The sequence below is a fragment of the Crocuta crocuta genome, unplaced genomic scaffold (assembly GCF_008692635.1).
Source record: "Crocuta crocuta isolate KB4526 unplaced genomic scaffold, BGI_CrCroc_1.0 scaffold395, whole genome shotgun sequence".
Taxonomy (NCBI): Eukaryota; Metazoa; Chordata; class Mammalia; order Carnivora; family Hyaenidae; genus Crocuta; species Crocuta crocuta.
The window spans coordinates 542923-565044 of record NW_027532601.1 but is presented as its reverse complement, the minus strand read 5'-3'; the positions used below and the strand labels follow the sequence as shown (position 1 = coordinate 565044).

Below are 22122 nucleotides of genomic sequence, written 5' to 3'. Positions count from 1 at the left end.
ACTATTCCAGAGACTTCATAATAGTGGAATCATATACTAATTGTCTTTTGTGACTGGCTTATTTCCCTGAATATAATGTCCTCAAGGTCCATCCATGTTGTAGCGTATGAAAGAGTTTCCCTTTTTTAAAAAGACTGAATAGTACCCCATTTTGTGTGTGTATATACACCACATCTTCTTTATCCATGCAACACATTTTTCTTTATCCATTCAAATGTTTATGGACACTTAGCTTGTTACCATCTCTTGGCTATATATATGGTAAAGAGTGCTGAAATGAACATAGGTGTACACATTTGTTTGAGAACTTGCTGTCAAGTCTTTTGGGTACATACCCAGAAGTGGGATTGCTGGATCATATAGTAATTCTGTTTTGAACTTTTTTTTAGGAACTTCCATATTACTTTCCATTGCAGCTGTACCAATCTACATTCCCACCAATGGTGCACAAATACGCATTTCTACACACCCTTGCCAGTACTTGTTAATTTCTGTTTTTCCCCCCNTATATGGTAAAGAGTGCTGAAATGAACATAGGTGTACACATTTGTTTGAGAACTTGCTGTCAAGTCTTTTGGGTACATACCCAGAAGTGGGATTGCTGGATCATATAGTAATTCTGTTTTGAACTTTTTTTTAGGAACTTCCATATTACTTTCCATTGCAGCTGTACCAATCTACATTCCCACCAATGGTGCACAAATACGCATTTCTACACACTCTTGCCAGTACTTGTTAATTTCTGTTTTTCCCCCTTTTTTTTTTTTGGCTTTTTTGGTTTGTTTTCACAGTACCCATTGTAATGGGTCTGAGACCAAGATTTATATATTTTTAAAAATTTTTTATAGTTTATTTTTGAGACAGAGACAGAGCACGAGTGGGGGAGGGGTAGAGAGAGAGGGAGACACAGAATCTGAAACAGGCTCCAGGCTCTGAGCTGTCAGCACAGAGCCCAACGCGGGGCTCGAACCCATAAACCACGAGATCATGACCTGAGCTGAAGTTGGACACTTAAGTGACTGAGCCACCCAGGCGCCTCTAGGATTTATATTTTTAATTTTGACCTGGAAATGATATATACCAAGTAAGCTATACCTCACATCATAGTTAAAAGTCGTGTCTGTGTGCATGTATGAGAGAGAGAGAGAGAGACCGCTGCATAGGTGTACACTGTATATTTCTGCTACATAGCAGTGAGATGAGAATCGGAATCATTTGGAAGAGAAGAAGGAGTCACTGTGATGTGGTGGTGAAAGCCCGGGGACCGGAAACACGAGTTCTTCGCTGCTTTGCCTCTGACACTTTGGGTTGGCGAGTGATCATGTAAACTCAGCATGTCTCTTTCTAGTGAGGATGGAAAGGAACCTGTGTGTAGAAAAGCGGCCTGACACACTCAGACCCTCCACAACACAGCCAGCTAGGATAAACAGATGGAAATAACCGAGGAAGCATGGAATCGAGTTCTTCCAGAATTGATGTTGGTGTATGAAATACAGATGAAATTCACTTTACACAGCAGACATGTTGAAGAGATACTGTGCCTATGGGAAGCTTTTTTAATAAGGCAAATGAAAATGTAAATGTTTTAAGGGAATTCTACATGAAGGAACCCATGGTGAAGTTCAATGTAATTTGGTAATGTAAATAATGAATGTGATTGCTAAGTGCATGTATTGGGAGAGTTAGTTCCTTCCCCTCAGTGTGTGTGTGTGTGCGCGCGCGCACTCGCGTGTGCACGCATGCCTTTCTCTTTTACCCCCATTTTTATCTTCCCCACCCCCTTTCAATAAGGATTTGATATGCCATATTAAAGACAAATATACAATTAAAAGATAAATTGAAAGAAGGAAAATAAAAAATAGAAAAAATTTTAAAGCAGAGCAAATATGAGTTCTCCAAACTCATGCTTTGGGAAGATACACTTTTTGTCTAAAGGAAGCATAAAGAAAATTGGATCTGAGCATCCTAGTATCCAGTCAAAAGGGAGAAATGTAATCTAATACAGCATTCACATGGTCCAAAAACTTAAACCAATTTATAGTTCTGATTGGTGATGCCTGAAAGATTTTTTCTCCTGGGAGGTACTTAAAAAAGGACGCAGTGTCCTAGAAATACCTGCATCCTCAACAGTTAACTCTAGAATAAATACATTACTGAATTTTTAAAATTCATTGGGGCAGTGAACCATAGCCTGGCTTGTGTAGAAAATGGAGTTCTTTGCCTAAGATATTGCTGATTCTATCTGGTCCTTGTGAGTTCTTGTTTTGTTTTTGTTTTGTTTTTTTAGTAATCTTCAGAATTGACTCATAAAGAACAAAAAGAAGGGAGTTTTATTGAACACTTGGAGCCCTAGGCTTACCTTCAAAAATCCTAAAGAAAATACGTGATCACTTAAATTTGATTACTGAAAAAAATTCATACTTATGTACAAAAAATATCATACACAGTGAAGAAAAGGGAAGCCTCTTGCACTGTTGGTAGGAAATAAATGGGTGCAAACACTGTGGAAGACGGTGTGGAGATTCCTCAAATAGTTAAACATAGAACATATGATCCAGTAATTCCATTCCCGAGTATCTATCCAAAGAAAATGAAAACACTAGGGGCGCCTGGGTGGCTTAGTTGGTCAAGCGTCCGACTTTCGCTTAGGTCATGATCTCGCGATTCGTGGGTTCGAGCCCCGCGTCGGGCTCTGTGCTGACTGCCAGTTCAGAGCCTGGAGCCTGTTTCAGAGTCTGTGACTCCCTCTCTCTCTGACACTCCCCTGCTCGCTCTCGTGCTCTCTCTCTCTCTCTCTCCTAGAAATAAAAAATAAAAAAAGAAAAAAAGAAAATGAAAACACTAATTCGAAGAGATAGATGCACNTCTCTCTCTCTCTCTCTCCTAGAAATAAAAAATAAAAAAATAAAAAAAAAAGAAAATGAAAACACTAATTCGAAGAGACAGATGCACCCCCCATTAATTGATGCATTATTTACAATGGCCAAGATAGGGAAGCAGCCTAAGTGTCCACAGATGGATGAAATGGGTAAAGGAAGGGTGGTATATGTGTAATGGAGTATCATTCAACCATTAAGAAGAATGAAATGTTGCCATTTGTGACAACGTGGATGGACCATGAAGGCATTATGCTAAGGGAAGTAAGTCAGACAGACAAGGACAAACACCATATAACTCATTTATGGTACAAAAACAACCAACCAACCTCATAGATATAGAGAACAGATTGGTGGTTGTCAGAGTTGTATCGTGGGGCATGGGTGGGTTAAAGGGGTGTAGAGTTGAAAGGTACAAACTTCCAATTAAAGATAAATCATGGGGATATAATGTACATCATGGTGACTATAGTTATAACACTGTATTGTATATTTGAAAGTTGCCAAGAGAGTAGATCTTAAGCATTCTCATCACAAGGGAAAAGAATTCTGTAACTATGTGTGGTGATGGCTGTTAACTAGATTTACTGTGTGATCATTTTGCAATATATACACATATCAAATCATTATGTTGTATACCTGAACCTAATAAAATGTGATCAGTCCATTACACTGCCACAACAAACAACAACAACAAAAAAACCACACACAAACACAAGAGAAACAATGAACTGAGAAAAGGTTTTTCAACAATACGACAAAGAAAAAATCGCCTCTTCTTTATGGTACACCCTCCCCCACCTGGCAGTTCCAATTTGGATGTAAGTGGTTACCGTTTGGGGAAGGGAAGATGCTGGGATCTTAACCCTTCAGAAAAGATACTGTATTATAATTTTGGGACCCTGTGAAATCTTTCTCTCAGAATCAACCTTACGTAGGGACAGTGCTCACCTTCCATATTGTTGGCGTCGGCATGAAGCCTATAACATCTCCCATGTCCTGGCAGCCACATGAGACTGGTCTTGATTTGTGCTGTTTAGGATCCTAGTGGTTGTGGCTGGGTAGACAGGTCCCAGGTAGCTTTAGCACCTGATTTGGGGAGTTTCATCCCAACTATAGGTTTTGGCTCTCAGTTTTGACTTTATGTAGATAATATCTATATATGTGTTGCTTCCTGGGACTTCTCCACGAGGATATCTCATAGTACTTCAAACTCCATGTGTTTAAGATTGAAATTGACATCTTCCCCTCAAATGCCTCCTCCTTGATCTCCCTTGGAATGTATTATGACCAACCAACTCCTCTAGCCCAAAACTAGATGGAACTCCTACTTTCTGCCGCTTCTCCCAAGGTTGAATGTAGTTCAAGTCTTTCGATGCCAACTCCAGTATTTTTCCAGTGTCCATCTATTTCCTTCTACTACTTTCTTTCTACCTACTTTCTACCTCCACTGGCTTGGTCACTATAATCTTTGGTCGGGTTATGGAGCAGCCTCCTGATGGCCTCCCTGCCTCCACTCATCAGAAGGTTTTGCACACAGCAGCCAGAGTGATCTTTCTAAAATGCAAATCTGGAGCGCCTGGGTGGCTCAGTGGTTAAGCATCTGGCTTTGGCTCAGGTCATGATCTCATGGTTTGTGACTTCAAGTCCCACACTGGGTGAGCTTGAGCCCCACTTCGGGTGAGGTCTAGCACAACTTCAGGTAAAACATGAGCCCTGTGTCAGATGAGCCCCCCTTCTCTCCTCTCTCTCTCTCTCTCTCCCCCCTGCCCCTCTTTCCCTCACTCACTAGCAATCTCTCTCAAATAAATAAATAAATAAATAAATAAATAAAATGGAAATCTGTTCATATCACCTTCTGCTCAAATCCATTCAGTGGCTTATAACTGCCATTGGTAAAAAGAGCTACTCTTTTTCTTGTTGAGTGGAGGAAGAAACAAATATATGAACAGATATTTAAATAAATTGTATATATAAAGACCATTTAGATAATGATAAGTCACAATCAAAGTCAAACAGAGTGATGCACTAGATATGATTGTAGATGTTGAGGCAGTTGGGATTTGGGGAGGAAGACGACATTCATGTTGACCTTGGTCTAAGAGGGACATCATGATGGGGCCCCTTCCCTCCTTACTCTCCCATCTCTTTGAAGGCACTGTGCTTTCTGGCTTCCAGGCCTTCACATAAACTGTTATCTCAGCCTTACTTGCTCCTATCTCCTCCTTCACTTGATGTAAGGCCTACCCTCCAGGTCACTTCTTGAAGGATGTGTGCTCACCCGCTGGAATGCTGTATTTGAAAAGTGATGCTAAGCCACCTCGCCCATGGTGTGTGCCGAGTACATGCTCACCAGAAAGGTAACAAAGGGCCAGTTTCCACACATCTGTCCTCCTATGAGTGGCTATTTGAGTGGCTATTGTCCATTCTTTATAGTTTGGGCCATTTTGATAAGCACAATGATAGTATCTCAGTGTTGTCTAAATTTGTGTTTCTTTGATTCCAGTGACACCAAACATATTTTGATGTGTTTACTGTCCATTTGAGTTTTTCTTTTGTGATTTCCCAGTTTTTTTCCCTCATTTATTTTCCAGTGATATACTCATAGCTTTCTCATTTGTCCAACAGCATGCTTGCTGTATGCCTACTACATAGTAAGCATTTGCTCTGGGCTGAAGTACGTCCTCCCAAAATTCATATTGAAATGAACACGGTTGGGGTTGAAGCCCTAACCCCAGCACATCAGAAAGTGACTGTATTTGGAGACAGACCCTTTAATGAGGTGAAGAAGAGGGGCGCCTGGGTGGCTCAGTTGGTTAAGCGGCCGACTTCAGCTCAAGTCATGACCTCCTCGTTCTTGGGTTCGAGCTTTGCATCGGGCTCTGTGGCAACAGCTCAGAGCCTGGAGCCTGCTTTGAATTCTGTGATTCCCCCTCTCTCTGCCCCTCCTGTGCTCACACTCTGTCTCTCAAAAATAAATAAACGTTAAAAAACTTTTTAAAAAAAGAGGCGATGAAGATAAAATGAGGTCAATGGGGTGCTATCCAGTATGATTGATATCTTTATAAGGGAGAAGATCAGGACACAGACACACAGAGGGAAGACGATGTGAAGACACAGGAGAAGAAAGCCATCTACAAACAAGGAGAGAGGAAGAAGAAACCAACCTTGCTGACACCTTGATCATGGACTTCCAGCCCCCAGACTGTGAGAAAATAAAGTTTCTCTTCTTTAAGTCACCCAGTCTGTGCTTTTTTTATTTTTTTTTCATGGCAACCCTATCAAACTAATACAGTAGTGTTCTGGGTGCTGGGGTGATATGTAAATAAATTTATTTTATGTTATATCTTATTATATTTTGGTCTTACTGTAAATAAGGTGGTGACATTCCAACCAAGAGCACAGAAGACCAATGTCTTGAAAATAGGCAGAGACAGTAAATTCTCCCTTCTTCCTATACTCAGGCCTCCTACATTATATATTTATAATAACAAGTCCAGAGTTAGGCACCCGAGATGACACATTCGCTCAGCAATGTCAGGGATGAAGTTTCTAGAATTCTCTTGTCCCTTCAGTCATAGTCACAGGTTGGCTGCAGGAGCACAGGCATTGTGTCCACATGCATGGAGAAAGATGCAAATAACAGTGACGGCTATGTTTCCCTCTATTCTCCAGAAAGCAGAAACCTCCCCGTGGATTTCCCCTTATACCTCGTTGGCCAGAACTGTGTCACATGACTATCCGTAGCAGCAGTGGAGTCTGGGAAAGAGAGGATTTGCCTTTTCCAGCTTCCAGATAGCAAGCTAGGTCTCAGAACAGGGTCGAAACTGGCTCCTGAGTGAGCCAACGAACAGATCATTTTAGACAAAGCTGCATTTGCCACAACAGGGAGCTGTGAACGTATGTGGAATATTTAGAACCTAATAATTTGCTATCACCAAAGTATGGGGCACATTGCAAGGAGTGATGGCAGACAATGCAGAGAGAAGTTGAGATGAGATCCCTTGAGTTCTTGAATGACACGCTGGAGAGCTTGGAAGTTTTCGGTAGAGCCTCGGTAACCAATGACGAAATCTGTAGGTTTGGGAGGGAAAGTGGCAGTATGGTGGAGGAACCAGGAAAGGAAAAGATGACAGACTATAGCAATCCAGACAAGAGATGATGGAGGTCTACACTAAAATATCTTTTAGCTTAGTTGCGGAAGGAAGAGAGATAGCCAATCGGCCAGGGATCTGATGAAAACAGCTGCCAAAACTTTGTTAGGTAACACATGGCATACTATTGATTCCACTTTATAAAAGTCTCTTGTGTGTGTTTCTTGGATGGAAGAGGTAGGAGGTGATATTACACTCAATACCATCGTTAGGGGTGTGTTAGGTTCCTAGGGCCACCTTAACAAAGTATCACTAACCGGATGGCTTCAAACAACAGAAATGTACTCCGTTATGGTTCTGGAAGCTGGAAGTCCAAAATCCAGGTGTCAGTACACTTGGTTCCTTCTGGATGTTCTGAGAGAGAATCCAAGGGGGAATTTCCTTGCCTCTCAGCCAGCTGCTGGTGGCTCCGATAATCCTTGGTACCACTTCGTTTATAGAAGCATCATGCCTGTCTTCACATGGTGTTCTTCCCCACGTGTGTCTATGTGCTCAAATTTCCTTTGTGTTTGAAGGCCTGCCCTAATCCATTATGACCTCATCTGAGTTTGATCGCATCTATAAAGACCCTAATTCCAAATAAGGTCACATCTACACATACCAGAGATTAGGGCTTGAATGAATCTTTTGAGGGAGACACAATTCAACCCACCACAGGTGTATGAGCGCTGCTCTGGTGGAAAGTGTCAGACAAGCCTGGCTTGAGGGGAAGAGAGGGAATTTGTCTACGGGCAAAATCTGAACCACAAGGGAATAGATCTTCTGTCCTTAATGTAGTTTCATTCTCAGGAAGGATCCCTCCCCAGGATGGCTGAGATCACCCTCCATTCACTCTCATTGCATTCAGATTTACAAAGGTAATCTCATGGGGCACCTGGGAGGCTTAGNAAAAAAAAAGTTTAAAAAAAAAAAACAAAACAAAGGTAATCTCAGAACAAGGTCTCCCGCAAGTCTATGGTAACTCCACCATAGGAATCACAGGCCACATGCCCATTCTTTATGCATGGAGGCAACTTGCCCAAATTGAGGAGGATTATCATGGAATGTGGGGGATCATTCCCCAAAGTGCTGCCAGGTACTGTTCTCTGCCTGTAGCCAAATGAGGGCATGAGGGCAAGGAGAGAAAGCCCCAGGAGGAAATACCAGCTTCTTCCTGGCAATCTTGATCTTGCGGGCAACTTACACAATGGACGGGCACTGCATCTGTTGACCTACGGTTCATGTGGTTTTGATGGACACATATCTGGCAAGCCCTTCATTCTGCTCAGGAACATGGCATTTCCCCTCGTGTCCCCATCTGCCCACAGGGGATAAGAGCCGGCAAATAAGGTTGCCCAAGTGCACAAGCCGGACCCATCACCTAGAATTTCTTTACCGTTCTGTGCTTCTGGGGCCAAGACGCTGAGGATGGCTGGCCACTACTCCCTGCTCCTCACACTGTGACCTTTGGGAGTCCCTGTATGTGTCAGGTTCTTCCTTCACAGGCCCCTCGAGGTGCAGAGAACCCCTGTCTGCCTGGTGCTCCAAACAGGCCAACTTCTGCCAGCACAGACAAGCAAGAAGCTAAAAGCATCCTGAGGTCCGCACCTGCATCGAGACTCCATAAATATCCCACTACTGCCACCCTCTGCACTCTCGACATCCAAGCTAGAAAACTGCCACTTCCCTCCAGCCGGCTCCCCTTCTCTGTTGTTCAGCCTCAGATCTGACCAGAGGCTGGCACAGCTGGGGAAAACCCCAGGCAGAGCTAGTCCATGTCCCTCCCTGTATAGACGGTGAGACCTTCATGTTCACCCTCCTCCACCTGTGGAGGACAGTGGAGGAGGAGGGAGCACATGTTTTACCTTGACCAAGCCCTGGGCCACCTGGACTGGTTGGACCTGCTGTTCGGCTGGATGCCTTTCTTCCCTTTGTCACAGGTGAACAGGTACCCCTCCCATTCCCCCTCCGCCACCCCAGGCCCTGGGCTTGGCACTCAGATTTCTACCTATGTATTCCTCTTGAGGACCTCCCATAGGGTAAAATGAGATGTTAATAGTCTCATTAACAATTTCATTAGCAACGATGCATCATAACAGCCATCCCCATGTGCACACCTTGTATGGCGACACGAACATACTGAAGTTCAGAGAGAGGCTGAGTAATCCGTCCAAGTTTGCAGATCTAGTGAGCGGTGAGAAGTGAACTCCGAGGGGCGGCCTTGGGCTGTGACAGGAAGCAGGGGAAGCCAGGGTTTTTGATTCCTCTTCTCTCTTCTGACACCACACACATTCCTCCCCCAATTCCTGGCCATCTGCTGTATCCAGTTTCCTTAATTAGAAAAAACTTTACTTTTTGTTTGTTCGCAAGTCTTTTTTTTATTTTCTAAATTATCAACTTTTTTTTTCTCTGTAGTCTCTTCCTTTTGAATTCCTTAAGCTTATGTTTCATAGGTAAGTGTTCTCAGTTTTATTTTCTAACGATCTATATTTCAGCCTTTGACTTTCTCTTTGACCCAAGAGTTAGAGAGGGTTCTAACCTTTCCAGGTGGTTAGCCTTTTGTCATTAGGTACTAGTGTTCTGTGTGTTTGCTTTTGTTTGGGATGATGGGTGGAGGTGTGGGTGGGCAGGCTATGTGTGTTTGGGAATGTTTAGAAGAAACGTGTTTACTTGACCTGAATAGACTGACACTGGCTGTTTGAGGGTATTATGATCAACTGCATAGGAAACAGAGGTAGGTCGGAATCCTGTCCACACTGCTTGCTTTACCTTCTAGTGCTTTTGGTTTTCTTTGTTGTTTTTTTTTAAAATTGACATATAATTGACATGTAACATTGTATAACTTTTAGGTATAAACATAATGAGTTGATACATGTATATATTGCACAATGGTCACCACAGTAGTTTAGTTAATGTCCATCATGTACACATTTTTTTCTTATGATGAGGATTTTTAAGATCTACTCTCTTCACAATGCTTACATGTATAATTACCAGAATATTAATGACTAGTTTTTACTGCATTGCAGCTAGATATTGTGGCCTGTTCCATTTCTACTTTTGAACTGTATGGAGATTTTAGAAAGAATATATATATTCTCTGTAAAAGTGAATCGAGAGCTCTTAAAACTATAAAACTCTTGAGAAGAAAACAGGGGAAAAGCTTCCTGATGTGGGATTTGCCAATGATTTCCTGAGGATGACACCAAAAGCATGGGCAATGAAAGAAAAAAGAAACTGCGCTTGTTGAAAATTAAAAACGTCTGTGCTTCAAAGAATACTAGCAATGGAATGAAAAGGCAACCTACAGAATGGGAGAAAATATTTGTAAGGCATATATATGATTCAGGATTAATATCTGGAACATGTAACAAACTCTTATAACTCAACAACAAAACCCAAACAATCCAACTCAAAAATGGGCAAAGGGCTTGAACAGACATTTCTCCACAGAAGATACTCAAATGACCAGTGAGCACATGAAAAGATGCTCAGTACCACTAACCAGGGAAAGGAAAATCAAAACCACAATGAGATACCACATCACATCCAATAGGATGGCCATTATAAAAAATATACAGAAAATAACAAGTGTAGATAAGGATGTACACAAATTGGAGTCCTTGTGCATTGCTGGTGGGGGTACAAAATGGTACAGCAGCTATGGAAAACAGTATGGTATGGTGGTTCGTGAAAAAATTAAATATGCAATAGTCCGTATCATCCAGCCATCCCACCTGTGGGTGTATACCCAAAACCTAAAGCAGGATTTGAAAACTGTACACCATGTTCATAGCAGCGTTATTCACAGTAGCCCAAAGGAAAAAACAACCCAAGTGTCCATTAACAGAAGAACAGATAAAACCAAATGTGGTATAGACATGAAATGGAGTATTATTTAGCCTTAAAAAGGAAGGAAATTCTGACATAAGCACAATATGGATGAGCTCTGGGAATGTTGTGGAAGTGAGATAAGCCAGTTAGAAAAGGAAAGGTGCTGTATGGTTCCGCATACATGAGTAGTCAAATTCAGAGGCAGAAATTAGGATGAGGGCTGCCTGGGCCTAGGAGGAGGGGGAATGGGGAATTAGTGTTTAATGGACACAGAGTTTCAGTTTTGGAGGATGAAAAGTTCTGGAGATGGCTGGTGCTGATGGTTAATGTCACTGAACCCTTCATTTAAAAATGGCTAAAATGCTAAAGTTTATGTTATGTATATTTTGCCACAATCAAAAAGTAAATACAGGGCTCTTAAAGCGAGTTGATTTCTTTTCTTAAGTGTATTTATTTATTTCGAAAGAGCGAGAGAGAACTTGTGCGAACAAGCAGGGGAGGGGTAGAAAGAGAGGGAGAAAGAGGAAATCCCAAGTAGGCTTCACATCATTAGTACAGAGCCTGACATGGGCTCCAGTTAATTTCTTCTTTTTTTTTTTTTTGTAATGTTTTATTTAGTTTTGAGAGAGAGATAGAGACAGCACGAGCAGGGGAGGGTCAGAGAGAGAGGGAGACACAGACTCCGAAACAGGCTCCAGGCTCTGAGCTGGCAGGCAGCACAGAGCCCGAAGAGGAGCTCAAACCCACAAACCATGAGATCATGACCTGAACTGAAGTTGGACACTTAACCGACTGAGCCACCTAGACGCCCCTCCAGTTAATTTCTTTATACAAGTTTTTTACATCACCTTTTGCCTATGAGATGTGACCAAGAGAGAGGGAGTTAAAGTTCTTAAAATTAACGTGATATTTACAATTTTTCTTGTTCCTTGAAGTTTTCACTTTAAATAAGTTGACATCATACTATTCAAGACCTCAGGCTTCCTTCCTTTTTTTAAAAAAAAATGCTTTTATTTACTTGTGAGAGGGAGAGAGCTCGAGTGTGAGAGGGTGGGGCAGAGAGAGAGGGAACAGAGGATCCCAAGCAGGATCTTCGCTGACAGCAGAGGGCCCTGTGCAGGAGCCCAAACCCACTAACCATGAGGTCATGACCTGAGCCAAAGTGGAGGCTTAACCAACTGAGCCACCCAGGCGCCCATCTTCCTTTTTTTTAAATAAATGCAAGATAAACCTTTTGTCCATTTACGCTTTTCACCTTGAGTTGTACTTTGCAGGACAGATTTATCCCCCTTTCTTTATTGGCTTGTATTTCATTCATCCTTTCTTTGGGAACCACTGGCCCTATTGTGTACCAGCTACCGCTTCGAGCTGAGGACATAGTGAGGAAGAACAAAAGAGACCAAATCTGTACCTTTCTCAACTTACCTTCTAGTGCAGGGAGAAAAGGAGTAAAGATCAATATGAAAATACAGTCTAGTGCTGTTGATTTTCTCTACTTAAAGTGTCCTCCACATGCCCAGGCCAAGGGGCAGCAGGAACCTAAGATGGGGACCTCTTAGAAACTTTAGGACTCGTCCTGAGCCCACTGAACGTGCATTTGTGTCATAGCAAGATGCCCAGGTGATTCACAGTCACATTCAGGTTTGAGAAGCACTGCGTAGACCCTGCCGAGGGCTAGGGTTTTAGGAAAATTAGGCAGGTCAGGGAGGCCTCGCTGGGAATGAGCCCCTTGGGGCAGAGGACGTGAGCTCTGCAGACACCTGCAGGATGAAGCTGCAGGGAACGCGACGGCCCTCGGGCGCAGCGAGCTGTAGCATCTGTAGCATCTGGTCGCAGTGGACTCTCGGGCGCAGCGAGCTGTAGCATCTGTAGCATCTGGTCGCAGTGGACTCACCCTCGAGGTCTTTATTCTAGGCCCAGTGTTTTGGGCGTGTCCTTGGGCTGCTAATCAGCCTGGCCCCCGGATGCACGAAGCACCCAGCTCTGTGCTTTCTCCGGGACACTCGCGAGTGAAGCGTGATCTGCCTAGGATTTCTGCCTTTCTACCCAAAGCTCCCAGGCGTTTCTATCTTTGGCTTTCCTTTGGGAATGTACATTCTCCCCTTCCAGCAACCGGGCCTGTAGCAGAAGAAATCGCACAGTAACCCTTTGAATTTACTCCATTCTCTTGGCTTCCTCAACCTCAACGCCCTTCCTTAAACTCCGCCTCTCACCCTAGCATCTTCCCGTTTCCCATGGCCCTACTCTCGCAACTCTTAAAAGAATAGACTAGGCAAGTGGATCTCGAGCCGAGATCCGGGCTGATGGAGACACGTGTCCTCGGTTTTCCAGCGGGAGGACGGTGGAGTGCGGCCCGGATCTGCGTCTGACCCGACCAGGCTCCGCCGCCCAGTCTGGGACCTTGGGCGAATTCCTTTACCTCTCCAAGCATTAATTTCCTTCCCTGTGAAAGGAGACAGTAACACCATCTTCCCCGGGTTGTTCGGAGGCCCAAGCGAGATCATTCATTGGAAAGCATTTGTAAGTCATAAAGTGCTCAGACACACGTGACCGACTGCGGCCCCACGGTTACAGCTCCAGGACTCAACGTCGCGCCCCCACCCCACCCCACCCTCTGGTTCCTGCTACACCGGACTTGCCCTCGCGCACGGTTACTGCACACACACAGTCCACGATTCCGCGTCTGGGGCCACAGGTCTCCCGGGAGAGGACAGGCCGGATGCGGAGGAGAGGACTGATTGGCTGCGGAGGAGGTGGGGANCGGCGCCCCATGAGCCTTGGCTCTTGCACAGTCGCCGCGCCCGGGAGGTTTCCGGTCACACCACGTTTCTGGGCTTTTCCCTGCTTCCCAGGCCGTTCTCCAGCCGCCGCCCTTCCCTCCCCTAAGCTGCTGGAACCCGCGCCCGAGGGGGCGGGACATCGGGGTTGTGTCCCTGGTGCTTGCTGGAGGGGGTGGGAGGCACTCATCGACCCACCCACCTACTCTGTGCTCGGTGCTGTGCGGGTGAGTGGGATGGAGTGGATTACAGGCACCTGGAGGACCCAGAGAGACGGGTGGCTGTAGGGAGTCTTGAGGGTGTCTGCGCGTGGGATGTGTGAGTCCCAGGGCGGAGGAGGCGTGGGCTGGAGGATGGGGGGAGGAACGATCTAGCCTCTGGCGGTGGAGATGTGGGCGCGCTAGGCAGAGGGAGTGGTGTGATGGGGGCAGGGACACGGGCTTGCTGGTGTCAAGGACTGGAGGAGTGGGAAGGTACCCGGAGGTTGCAGGCTAGTCCGCCCTGCAGAGTCCGCCAGGTGCAAGGCGACGTTACCGTGCTCGGCAGTGTGACCTGCCCGGCGTAGCCTCTCTGAGCCGTGGCGTCCTGGGGAGTAGGTGGGATTTGTAATGTATGAGAATGGAACTGTTTCGGCTTCCCAGCGTCTCACTGCTTAACTTCCCTTCTGGAAGGAGAAGGAAGTTGATTTGTGGGGCTTCTCTGAATACTGGGAACACAGATAAGTGCCAAAGAGAGTCCAGCAGAATGGCTAAGAATCGGAGGAATAGGTGCCCGACCTAGGTGGCCATCTGTTTCTGGAATGCACACCCTCCTACGAACTCATATACTAAGGCTAGGGTCTCAACTTGTTTATTCTTTTTAGAGATTATTTTTGAAGTTTATTTATTATTGAAAGACGAGAGAGAGAGAGAGAGAGAGAGAGAGAGAGAGCATGAGCATGGGAGGGGCAGAGAGAGAGAGGGAGACACAGAATCTGAAGCAGCTCCAGGCACTGAGCTGTCAGCAGACCCCAACGCAGGGCTGGAACTCACAAACGNGGAGGGGCAGAGAGAGAGAGGGAGACACAGAATCTGAAGCAGCTCCAGGCACTGAGCTGTCAGCACAGACCCCAACGCAGGGCTGGAACTCACAAACCGGGAGATCATGACCAGAGTCGAAGTCAGAAGCTCAACCGACTGAGCCACCCAGGCACCCCATCTTTATAGAGATTCTGAAACATCACAACAGAGGGAACTTACTGATAGTGACTGTGTCAGCATGGACACACACACACAGACACACATTTGATGGCATTATCTCTCTCATAGCTACACAGAACCACCCAGGGTGTCCCAAGCCCAAACTCCTTGATTTTCAACTCTATGTTGGGTCTGGGGTTCTTGCTTTATGGTGGAAACCTAACAGGGTCTGGGAGGTGGGGCCCCTGAAATGCCGCAGGCGAGCCTCAGGCAAAACTTCCGGTACCAACTAGGCCCCATGTCTGTGATAGAGCAAGAGCAGAGATACGTGCCCCAAGTCACACAACCTGTGGTTTGGGCTTTATGGGATTTTGACCCTGATGAGTCACTGAAGTGTTGAAAATACCCTGGTAAATCATTTCCATGACTCAGTTTTTCTACCTATAAATTAGGAGTAAGGATACTGGCCATATAGCTTCCCTTAGGGTAGGTGAAGTCTTAAATAGCTCCTCCCACGTGGCAATTGGTGGGTGGAACTTCCATTTTTAATGGACATAGTGGGTGCGCCTTCCAGTGAGATCAGTGGCCTGGCATGGCTGAGGCAACACGGAGGAGCCAGGAGAAGCCTGGCAGGGAGGGTGGCACCCCCTCACCCCCATCACCGAAGGGAAGGGAGAGGTGTGGCCAGTTTGGTAGAGAGAGACATTATCACACTGGGGTTTTCAGGGCCCTCTTCCCAGGGGCAGCACTGTGTGAGTGCCTGGATGCTGGCCAGGACAGGTGAGGCTTCCCTTTGTAATAAAAGTGGATCCTGATTTAGGAAGCAGTTTGACTGATGGCATAGTCAGGGCCAAGCCATGTTACATGCACTCAGGTGCACACCTTCTTCCTTTCTGAGTGCAACAGTCAGCCAGACCCTCCTGAACCTGGCCCTTGCCTCCTTTCCTTCTCCAGGCAGGCCCTACTTTGGTGAAAACCTCTTTTTTTTGTTTGGTTTTCTTAGTGTTTAATTATTTATTTTTGAGGGGCGGGGATGGGCAGAAGGAGAAAGACAATCCCAAGCAGACTCCACACAGTCAGCACAGAACCCGATGTAGGGCTTGAACTCACAAAATGTGAGACCACGACTTGAGCCAAAATCAAGAGTCAAATGGTCAATGACAGAGCCACCTAGGAGCCCCGAAAGGTTCATTCTGGGGGCTCTTCCATAGGGCTTTACAAAATGCCATGCTGGGCAGGCTTTGCCAATGTCAGCTCTCAGCTGCTGCTAAAGCATCCCAGTGAGCCCTAGACGCCCCTCTTCCTTCTGGCCTGGCTGTCATCTTCCTGCCCTTTGTCCTCAGCAAGCTCACTGATTTGTTTCCACCCATAGTTAGAACCCCCTGCCATCCACACCTAGAATGTTCTCCTCCCTCTGTCAATCCTCCCCACCCTCCGGGTCTAGTGCGTGCCTCACCGTTTTCAGCGCCTCCCTGACAGCTCAAGCCTCCTTCTGTGAACGGCGGCAGCGTTCAGAGCCCCTTCACACACTTCTGAGTGCTCAGGAGTTGCCTGCCATTGTTGTATGTTTATGAATTTTAAGTTTTCATCCGGATGGTAGGTTTCCTGGTACAGAGCTGCAGCACCGGAGCCAGCCGAATGGGCCTCGGGCTCTCACTGAATACTTGCAGGTGTCACTGGTACATTGCATTTCTGTCCTTCTCCTGTCCCACCTTTTCCAGTGTAACAACCTCCTATCCCCCAAAACCTAGTGACTTCAAACCCACCTCTTGTGTGTGTGTGTGTGAGCGAACCTGCCGCCTGGGGCGGGGATGGGGAAGGGGCTCAGGCGGGCAGCTTGGCCGCCTGGGGTCGCTTGTGAGGTGGCGGCCAGATAGGAGGATCCGAGACGCCCTCACTCACGTGGCCACAGGTGGTGCTGGCTCTCAGCTGGAGCCCCCCGGTTCTCCACGGAGCCTCTCGTCCTTTCCGTGGGCCAGCCGTGCTCTTAGCCCCGCGGTTCCAAGAGGCCTTTCTTGCTGAGGCCCAGGAGGCCCTCGGTGTCACTTCTGCTTTCTGCTGACTACATAAGTCACAGGGCCTCTGGAGGGTCATGGACTTGTCTCTTGTTAAGAGGAGTGGCAAAGGTCACACTGCAAAAAGGCGTGTGGGATGGGAGGGGTTGTGGCTGTTTTACCTGCTCATCCAGAGATATATGTCTTTATTTATTTTTTATTGTTTAAAAAATGTTTGTTTTGAGAGAGAGGGAGAGAGAATCCCAACAGGCTCCGGGCTGTAAGCTCAGAGCCCGACACGGGGCTTGAACCCACAAACTGTGAGATCATGACCTGAGCTGAAATCAAGAGCTGGCGACTGTGCCACCCAGGTGCCCCCAAGAGAGGCGTGTCTTTTAGGAATGTCACTGTGTCATGGCCCGAGAGGACCCATTTCCCTTTACAGGACACCCCCTTTGCACTCCCACCCTCCCCGCACACCAGACCAGCCTCCCCTCCAGCGCCTCGGCCTGGAAACCACGTGGACCTGATGCACAGCCTGAGCCAGAGGCTTGTGCTTCTGCCTGGATTCTGTGGGGAGTGCGCAGCGGTGGAGAGAGGGAGGCTTCCTAGGAGATGAGGGGAAGAAGAGAGAGGGGCCACTGACGCCCATCTGGGGACGTTTGGTGCCAACCCATCCAGAGGAAAAGCTAGCACCTGTGGGATGCCACCCTGTGGTCTGTGTGTCAGACGAGGACCACTTTCTTTCTGGCGGTCAAGTTTACCTTCTGGCTTTCCATCCACTAGGGCACAGGTGCAGCAGATATCGCCGATGTTAAAATTTTCACTCTAACAGAAAATCCAGAAGGGCTATGTGTTTAAACGGTGCCTTGAGACTTTTCAGGTAGAAAAGACCCAGGGTCTCTCATTCCCATACTTCCCTGAGAATCAGGAAGAGAGACTGGTAGGTGCCACTGTGGGATTCCAAGCCCCGTCTGCAGTGGAAAGGGTGCTTCTGAGCGAGGGCAGCCCCTCGGCATCACTGCAGGGTCCCTTTTAGTCATTCGCTGCCTGTGTGGCCTGCTGGGCCTGGGCCCCTGCGTCCTTAGCCCTCATGCGGGAAGGGGCCGGATCCCTGTAGTGGGCCAGACTCAGCTCAGCGGTCCCTGGACTAAGACCTGGAGCAGCCCAGGGCGCTGTTACACCACAGAGTGCTGGGAGCCAGTTGAAAACATTTATGCAAAACATTTGTCCGTCTCTGCCAAAAGGAACCAGCGCTCCTAAGCCAGATGGCTGGGGCAAGGAGAAGACCAGAGGAGCCTACGATATTCTGTTATTGTAAGGAAGTCCTCAAAGACCACTGGGGACATTTCAGAAGACATAGAAGCCAGCTTCATGGGGCTCCCACCCCCAGCAAATCTCTCCAGGCCAGAATGAGCTGTCCTACAAAAGAGCGAATTATTTAACAACTCCGAGTAGACATGGGGACCTTGGTTTCTAGACCCAGGTTCGAATCCCACCCCTAACTAGTTAGGTGACCTTGGATATGTTAATTCATTTTCTAAAAAATAATGTCAGAGGTGCCTAAGTGGCTCAGGGTTGGTAAGCATCCGACTTTGGCTCAGGGCACGATCTCATAGCTCATGACTTCGAGCCCCGCATCAGGCTCTATGCTGACAGCTCTGACCCTTGAGCTTGCTTCAGAAATTCTGTGTCTGCCCCTCTCATGCCCTCTCTCTCAAAAATAAATTTGAAAAAAAATGTCAAAAACCTACAGAAAAGTTTCAAGTAAAAAAAAAAAAATCCCTTTCTCCCCCACTTGCTGAGCCTTAGAGAGTAAGTTGCTGGCCTGATGCTGTATCATGCCCCAGTGCCTTAGCATGTATTTCCCACAAATAAAGCCCTCCTTCTTGTGTAGGACACAGCCATCAAAATCAAGACATGAACATTAGTACCACCATAACTGGAGAGTTATCATTTGTTCCAATAATGTTCTTTACAGGAAAGGATCCAACTGAGGATCACACATTGCAGTTGGCTCAACGTGAACTTGCTCTTCAGCCTTGACCTGTGTGAACTTGCTCGACACTTCTGTGGATTACACGTCAGTTGTTTTGTGGAATGTCCTCAATTTGGGTTTGTCTAAGGTTTCATCTTGACTGGATTCAGGCTCTGAGCCTTGGCAGGCACATCACAGAAGTGGCCACGTTGTGTTCACTTAGACCTACCAGGCTGCTCCTGGTTTCACTTGGAACCATTATGAGAATGATTGCTTTTGCCATTTGATGGAGGAGGTGGTGTCTGCCAAGCTCTCTTGCTGTAAAGTCATCTTTTCCATTGCAATCATCACCTGTTTTGTGGAGAGGTCCTTTGAAACCTGTTCTTCATGCACCTTTGGTTCACTTGTCTATGTACATGTGTGGGGCATGATGGGCTCCTGTGTTGTTCAATAGGTTGTCATCCATCTCTGTAGTGTTTTATTTTGACACTCAAATTGTCCTCCACTGGGCCAGCAGGAGCCTCTTGGAGCTGGCTACTGTGTCCTTTTGAAACGTCCCCATCAATCTTTGAGCTCTTTCCTGCACGAATAGGATGCGAATATCCCAGGCACGTCATAGCCTCTCTCAGGTAGTGCTGGTTCTTTTTTAGCAGAGAATGAAGTCAGAAACCAAGATTTGGGTGGTAAGTATGCTTGTTACAGTTGGGGCATTGTGGCCCCTAGGCCCTTGCAGTGGACAGAGCTAGGGGTACACATGAAGACACGTTCCTATGTTTACATCTATACATATAAATCTATTTCTGTTTCTGTTCATAGGGTTGGAAACAGTGAGCTCACACCAATACCTCAGTGGTGATCTAGCACCACAGGATTCATCCTAGTCCCCCCACATAACTTATTTGACTCTCTTCACCAACAGAGAGACATCTGGCTCGCATTATCTGTAATATGAGTACTTAACCTCCCCTTCATGTAACCAATCTCCCACCACCTCTGGATCCCTCCCCCGTATGCAAGCCGTCCTTACCTGGCTTGGGCCCTGGCACCCCATAGTCCCTTCTGCACCCTGCTGGGGACCTCATACCCCATGCTGTCCCCCCACAACTTCCTGCATGGACTCCATCCATGATCTGCTCGGGTCCTGACGTCCCGCTCTGGGGGACCCTGTTCAAGGCCTCATACCCCACATTGAGTCACCTCCTGAACCAAGAAGCCCTTGTACCTTTGTGCAGACAGACTCCCTGTCTTCTTGGGGTGAAGTGGGGGCTCCGGCACCCCAGTCTAGACCTGTTGCCAACCCCAGTGTGGGCACATACCTTTCTAGGTCCCAGCCCGTGATATTAGGACTGAGTTATTCAGGAAGGAAAGGGAAGAGACAGGGCCACGTATTAAGTCTTAGATTGCTCATGGATGCAATGAGCGTAATAATGGTTTCCATCTAATGAGGGTGGAAGAGAGAGAGAACCACGTGAGATAACACGTGACGTGCTTCCTCGGCACGATGCCTGGCAGAGGTGGGCACTCACTGTCAACCGCGATCATCGTTACTGCACATTAACGTTCCTGTTTTTACTGCATCACTGGGCAGGCACCCACTAGAGACCTACAGGAGAGAAGGCAGGAGGAGTAGGGGCGAACAGCATGTGTGCAAAGAGGTGACGCGTGCCTCTTTTCTTTCTTTCTTTCTTTTTTTTTTAAAGTAGGCTTTGTGCCCAGTGCAGAGCCCAACACAGGGCTTGAACTCATGACCCCGAGATCAAAACCTGAGTTGAGATCAAGAATCGACACTTACCTGAGTAAGCCCCCCAGGTGCCCTGCCCTCTCCACCTCCCTTTGCCTCTTTCTTAAGAGAATGAAGACACTCATTCTATCAACTAAGTTAAAATACAGGAGTGGGGGGGGCAACTGGGAGGAAACATTTTAATATGTTAAGTGATTATCTTTTTTGGTGGGATTACGTGACTTAACGTTGGTGTGTGCGTTTGCCAAAATGTATTCAGTACATAGTACTCAAATTTAGAAAACAAATTTTAGAAAGACCCTAGTTAACTTCAGCATAATTTATGGGAAAGTGCTCTCAGCCCGAGTGGTTAGTTGTAGCTTTTTGTTTTGTTTTGTTTTGTTTTGTTTTGTTTTGTTTTGTTTTTCTTCTGCCTGATAAGTTCTGGAGAGTCAGATCCCGGAGCTTCCGTTTCCCAGCTAGATGACCACAGGTAAGTCAGTTAACTTGTCTTTGCCTTTGTTTTTTGTTTTGTAGAGCAAGGAATCTTACAGTGCCTTATTCGGGGGTATTTATCAATTAAATGAGATACTGCTCACAGAGCACCTGCCATGGAGTAAGCCCACAAACATGTTAGCTATTGATGTTGTTATTATTTCATGGGAAGGAATGCGGTGAGTGGTTCCCCAGACGTCTCAGAGGAAAGAATTCCTTTTCTAAGTAACCTCAGCTCTGCCTCCCCTTGAATTAGTGGCTTGTGATTAACCCAGAGACTTCAGGCAGCTGGGCCTCCCGTAGGGCAACAAGTGGTGGCAAGGGTGACAAACCAAGTCTGGGGAAGTGCTTGCTTCACTTCTTGGAAGGGATCCAGAGATCAGTTTCCTAACAGACTCAGCAGCCTGGCGGTAAGACACCGTGACTGCCACCTACAGGACGATGTAGCTCCATCTCGGTGTCCATTGTGATGGGAATCACTCATTCATTCACTCATTTGTTCATTCACTTGGCTCTTAGTTCCATATAATAATTTCTTTCAAGTAGGCTTTAAAAATTTTTTTAATGTTTATTTACTTTTGAGAGAGACAGAGACAGAGCACGGGTGAGGGAGGGACAGAGAGAGAGGGAGACACAGAATCCGAAGCAGGCTCCAGGCTCTGAGCTGTCAGCACAGAGCCTGACATGGGACTAGAACTCACAAACTGTGAGATCATGACCGGAGTCGAAGTCAGACGCTTAACCAACTGAGCCACCCCAGCACCCCTATGTTTTTTAAAAAGTAGGCTTCACACTCAGCACAGAGCCCAAGATGAGGCTTGAATTCACAACCCTGAGATCAAAACCTGAGCTAGACCCAGGGTCAGATGCTTAACTGACTAAGCCACCCAGATGCCCCATCGCATATATTAATTAAGTGCTTGAGGGGCGCCTGGGTGGCTTAGTCGGTTAAGCGTCCGGCTTTCGCTTAGGTCATGATCTCGCGGTTCGTGGGTTCGAGCCCTGCGTCGGGCTCTGTGCTGACTGCCAGCTCAGAGCCTGGAGCCTGTTTCAGTCTGTGACTCCCTCTCTCTCTGACCCTCCCCTGCTCACGCTGTCTCTCTCTCTCTCTCCTAGAAATAAATAAAACATTAAAAA

At 46.6% G+C, this 22122-nt stretch overlaps 1 protein-coding gene and 1 long non-coding RNA gene across 2 annotated transcripts in view; one reads left to right on the top strand and one right to left on the bottom strand.

Annotated features, from left to right (window-relative positions):
- The first annotated feature begins 13510 nt into the window (after nt 1-13510).
- The window catches only part of LOC144244803 (uncharacterized), a 9626-nt gene continuing 1014 nt past the window's right edge, over nt 13511-22122 (top strand). The window contains exons 1-4 of the long non-coding RNA XR_013339076.1: nt 13511-13596; nt 18774-18875; nt 20474-20566; nt 20933-20983. This is a non-coding gene — a long non-coding RNA (uncharacterized LOC144244803). The remainder of the gene's footprint in view (nt 13597-18773; nt 18876-20473; nt 20567-20932; nt 20984-22122) is intronic.
- Nucleotides 16712-22122, bottom strand: part of LOC144244802 (uncharacterized) — a 12213-nt gene continuing 6802 nt past the window's right edge. Inside the window, exons 3-4 of the mRNA XM_077780126.1 lie at nt 17557-17620; nt 16712-16930 (exon numbers count right to left, since the gene is read on the bottom strand). Coding sequence (XP_077636252.1) covers nt 16926-16930; nt 17557-17620 — 69 coding nt within the window. The 3' untranslated portion in view covers nt 16712-16925. The remainder of the gene's footprint in view (nt 16931-17556; nt 17621-22122) is intronic.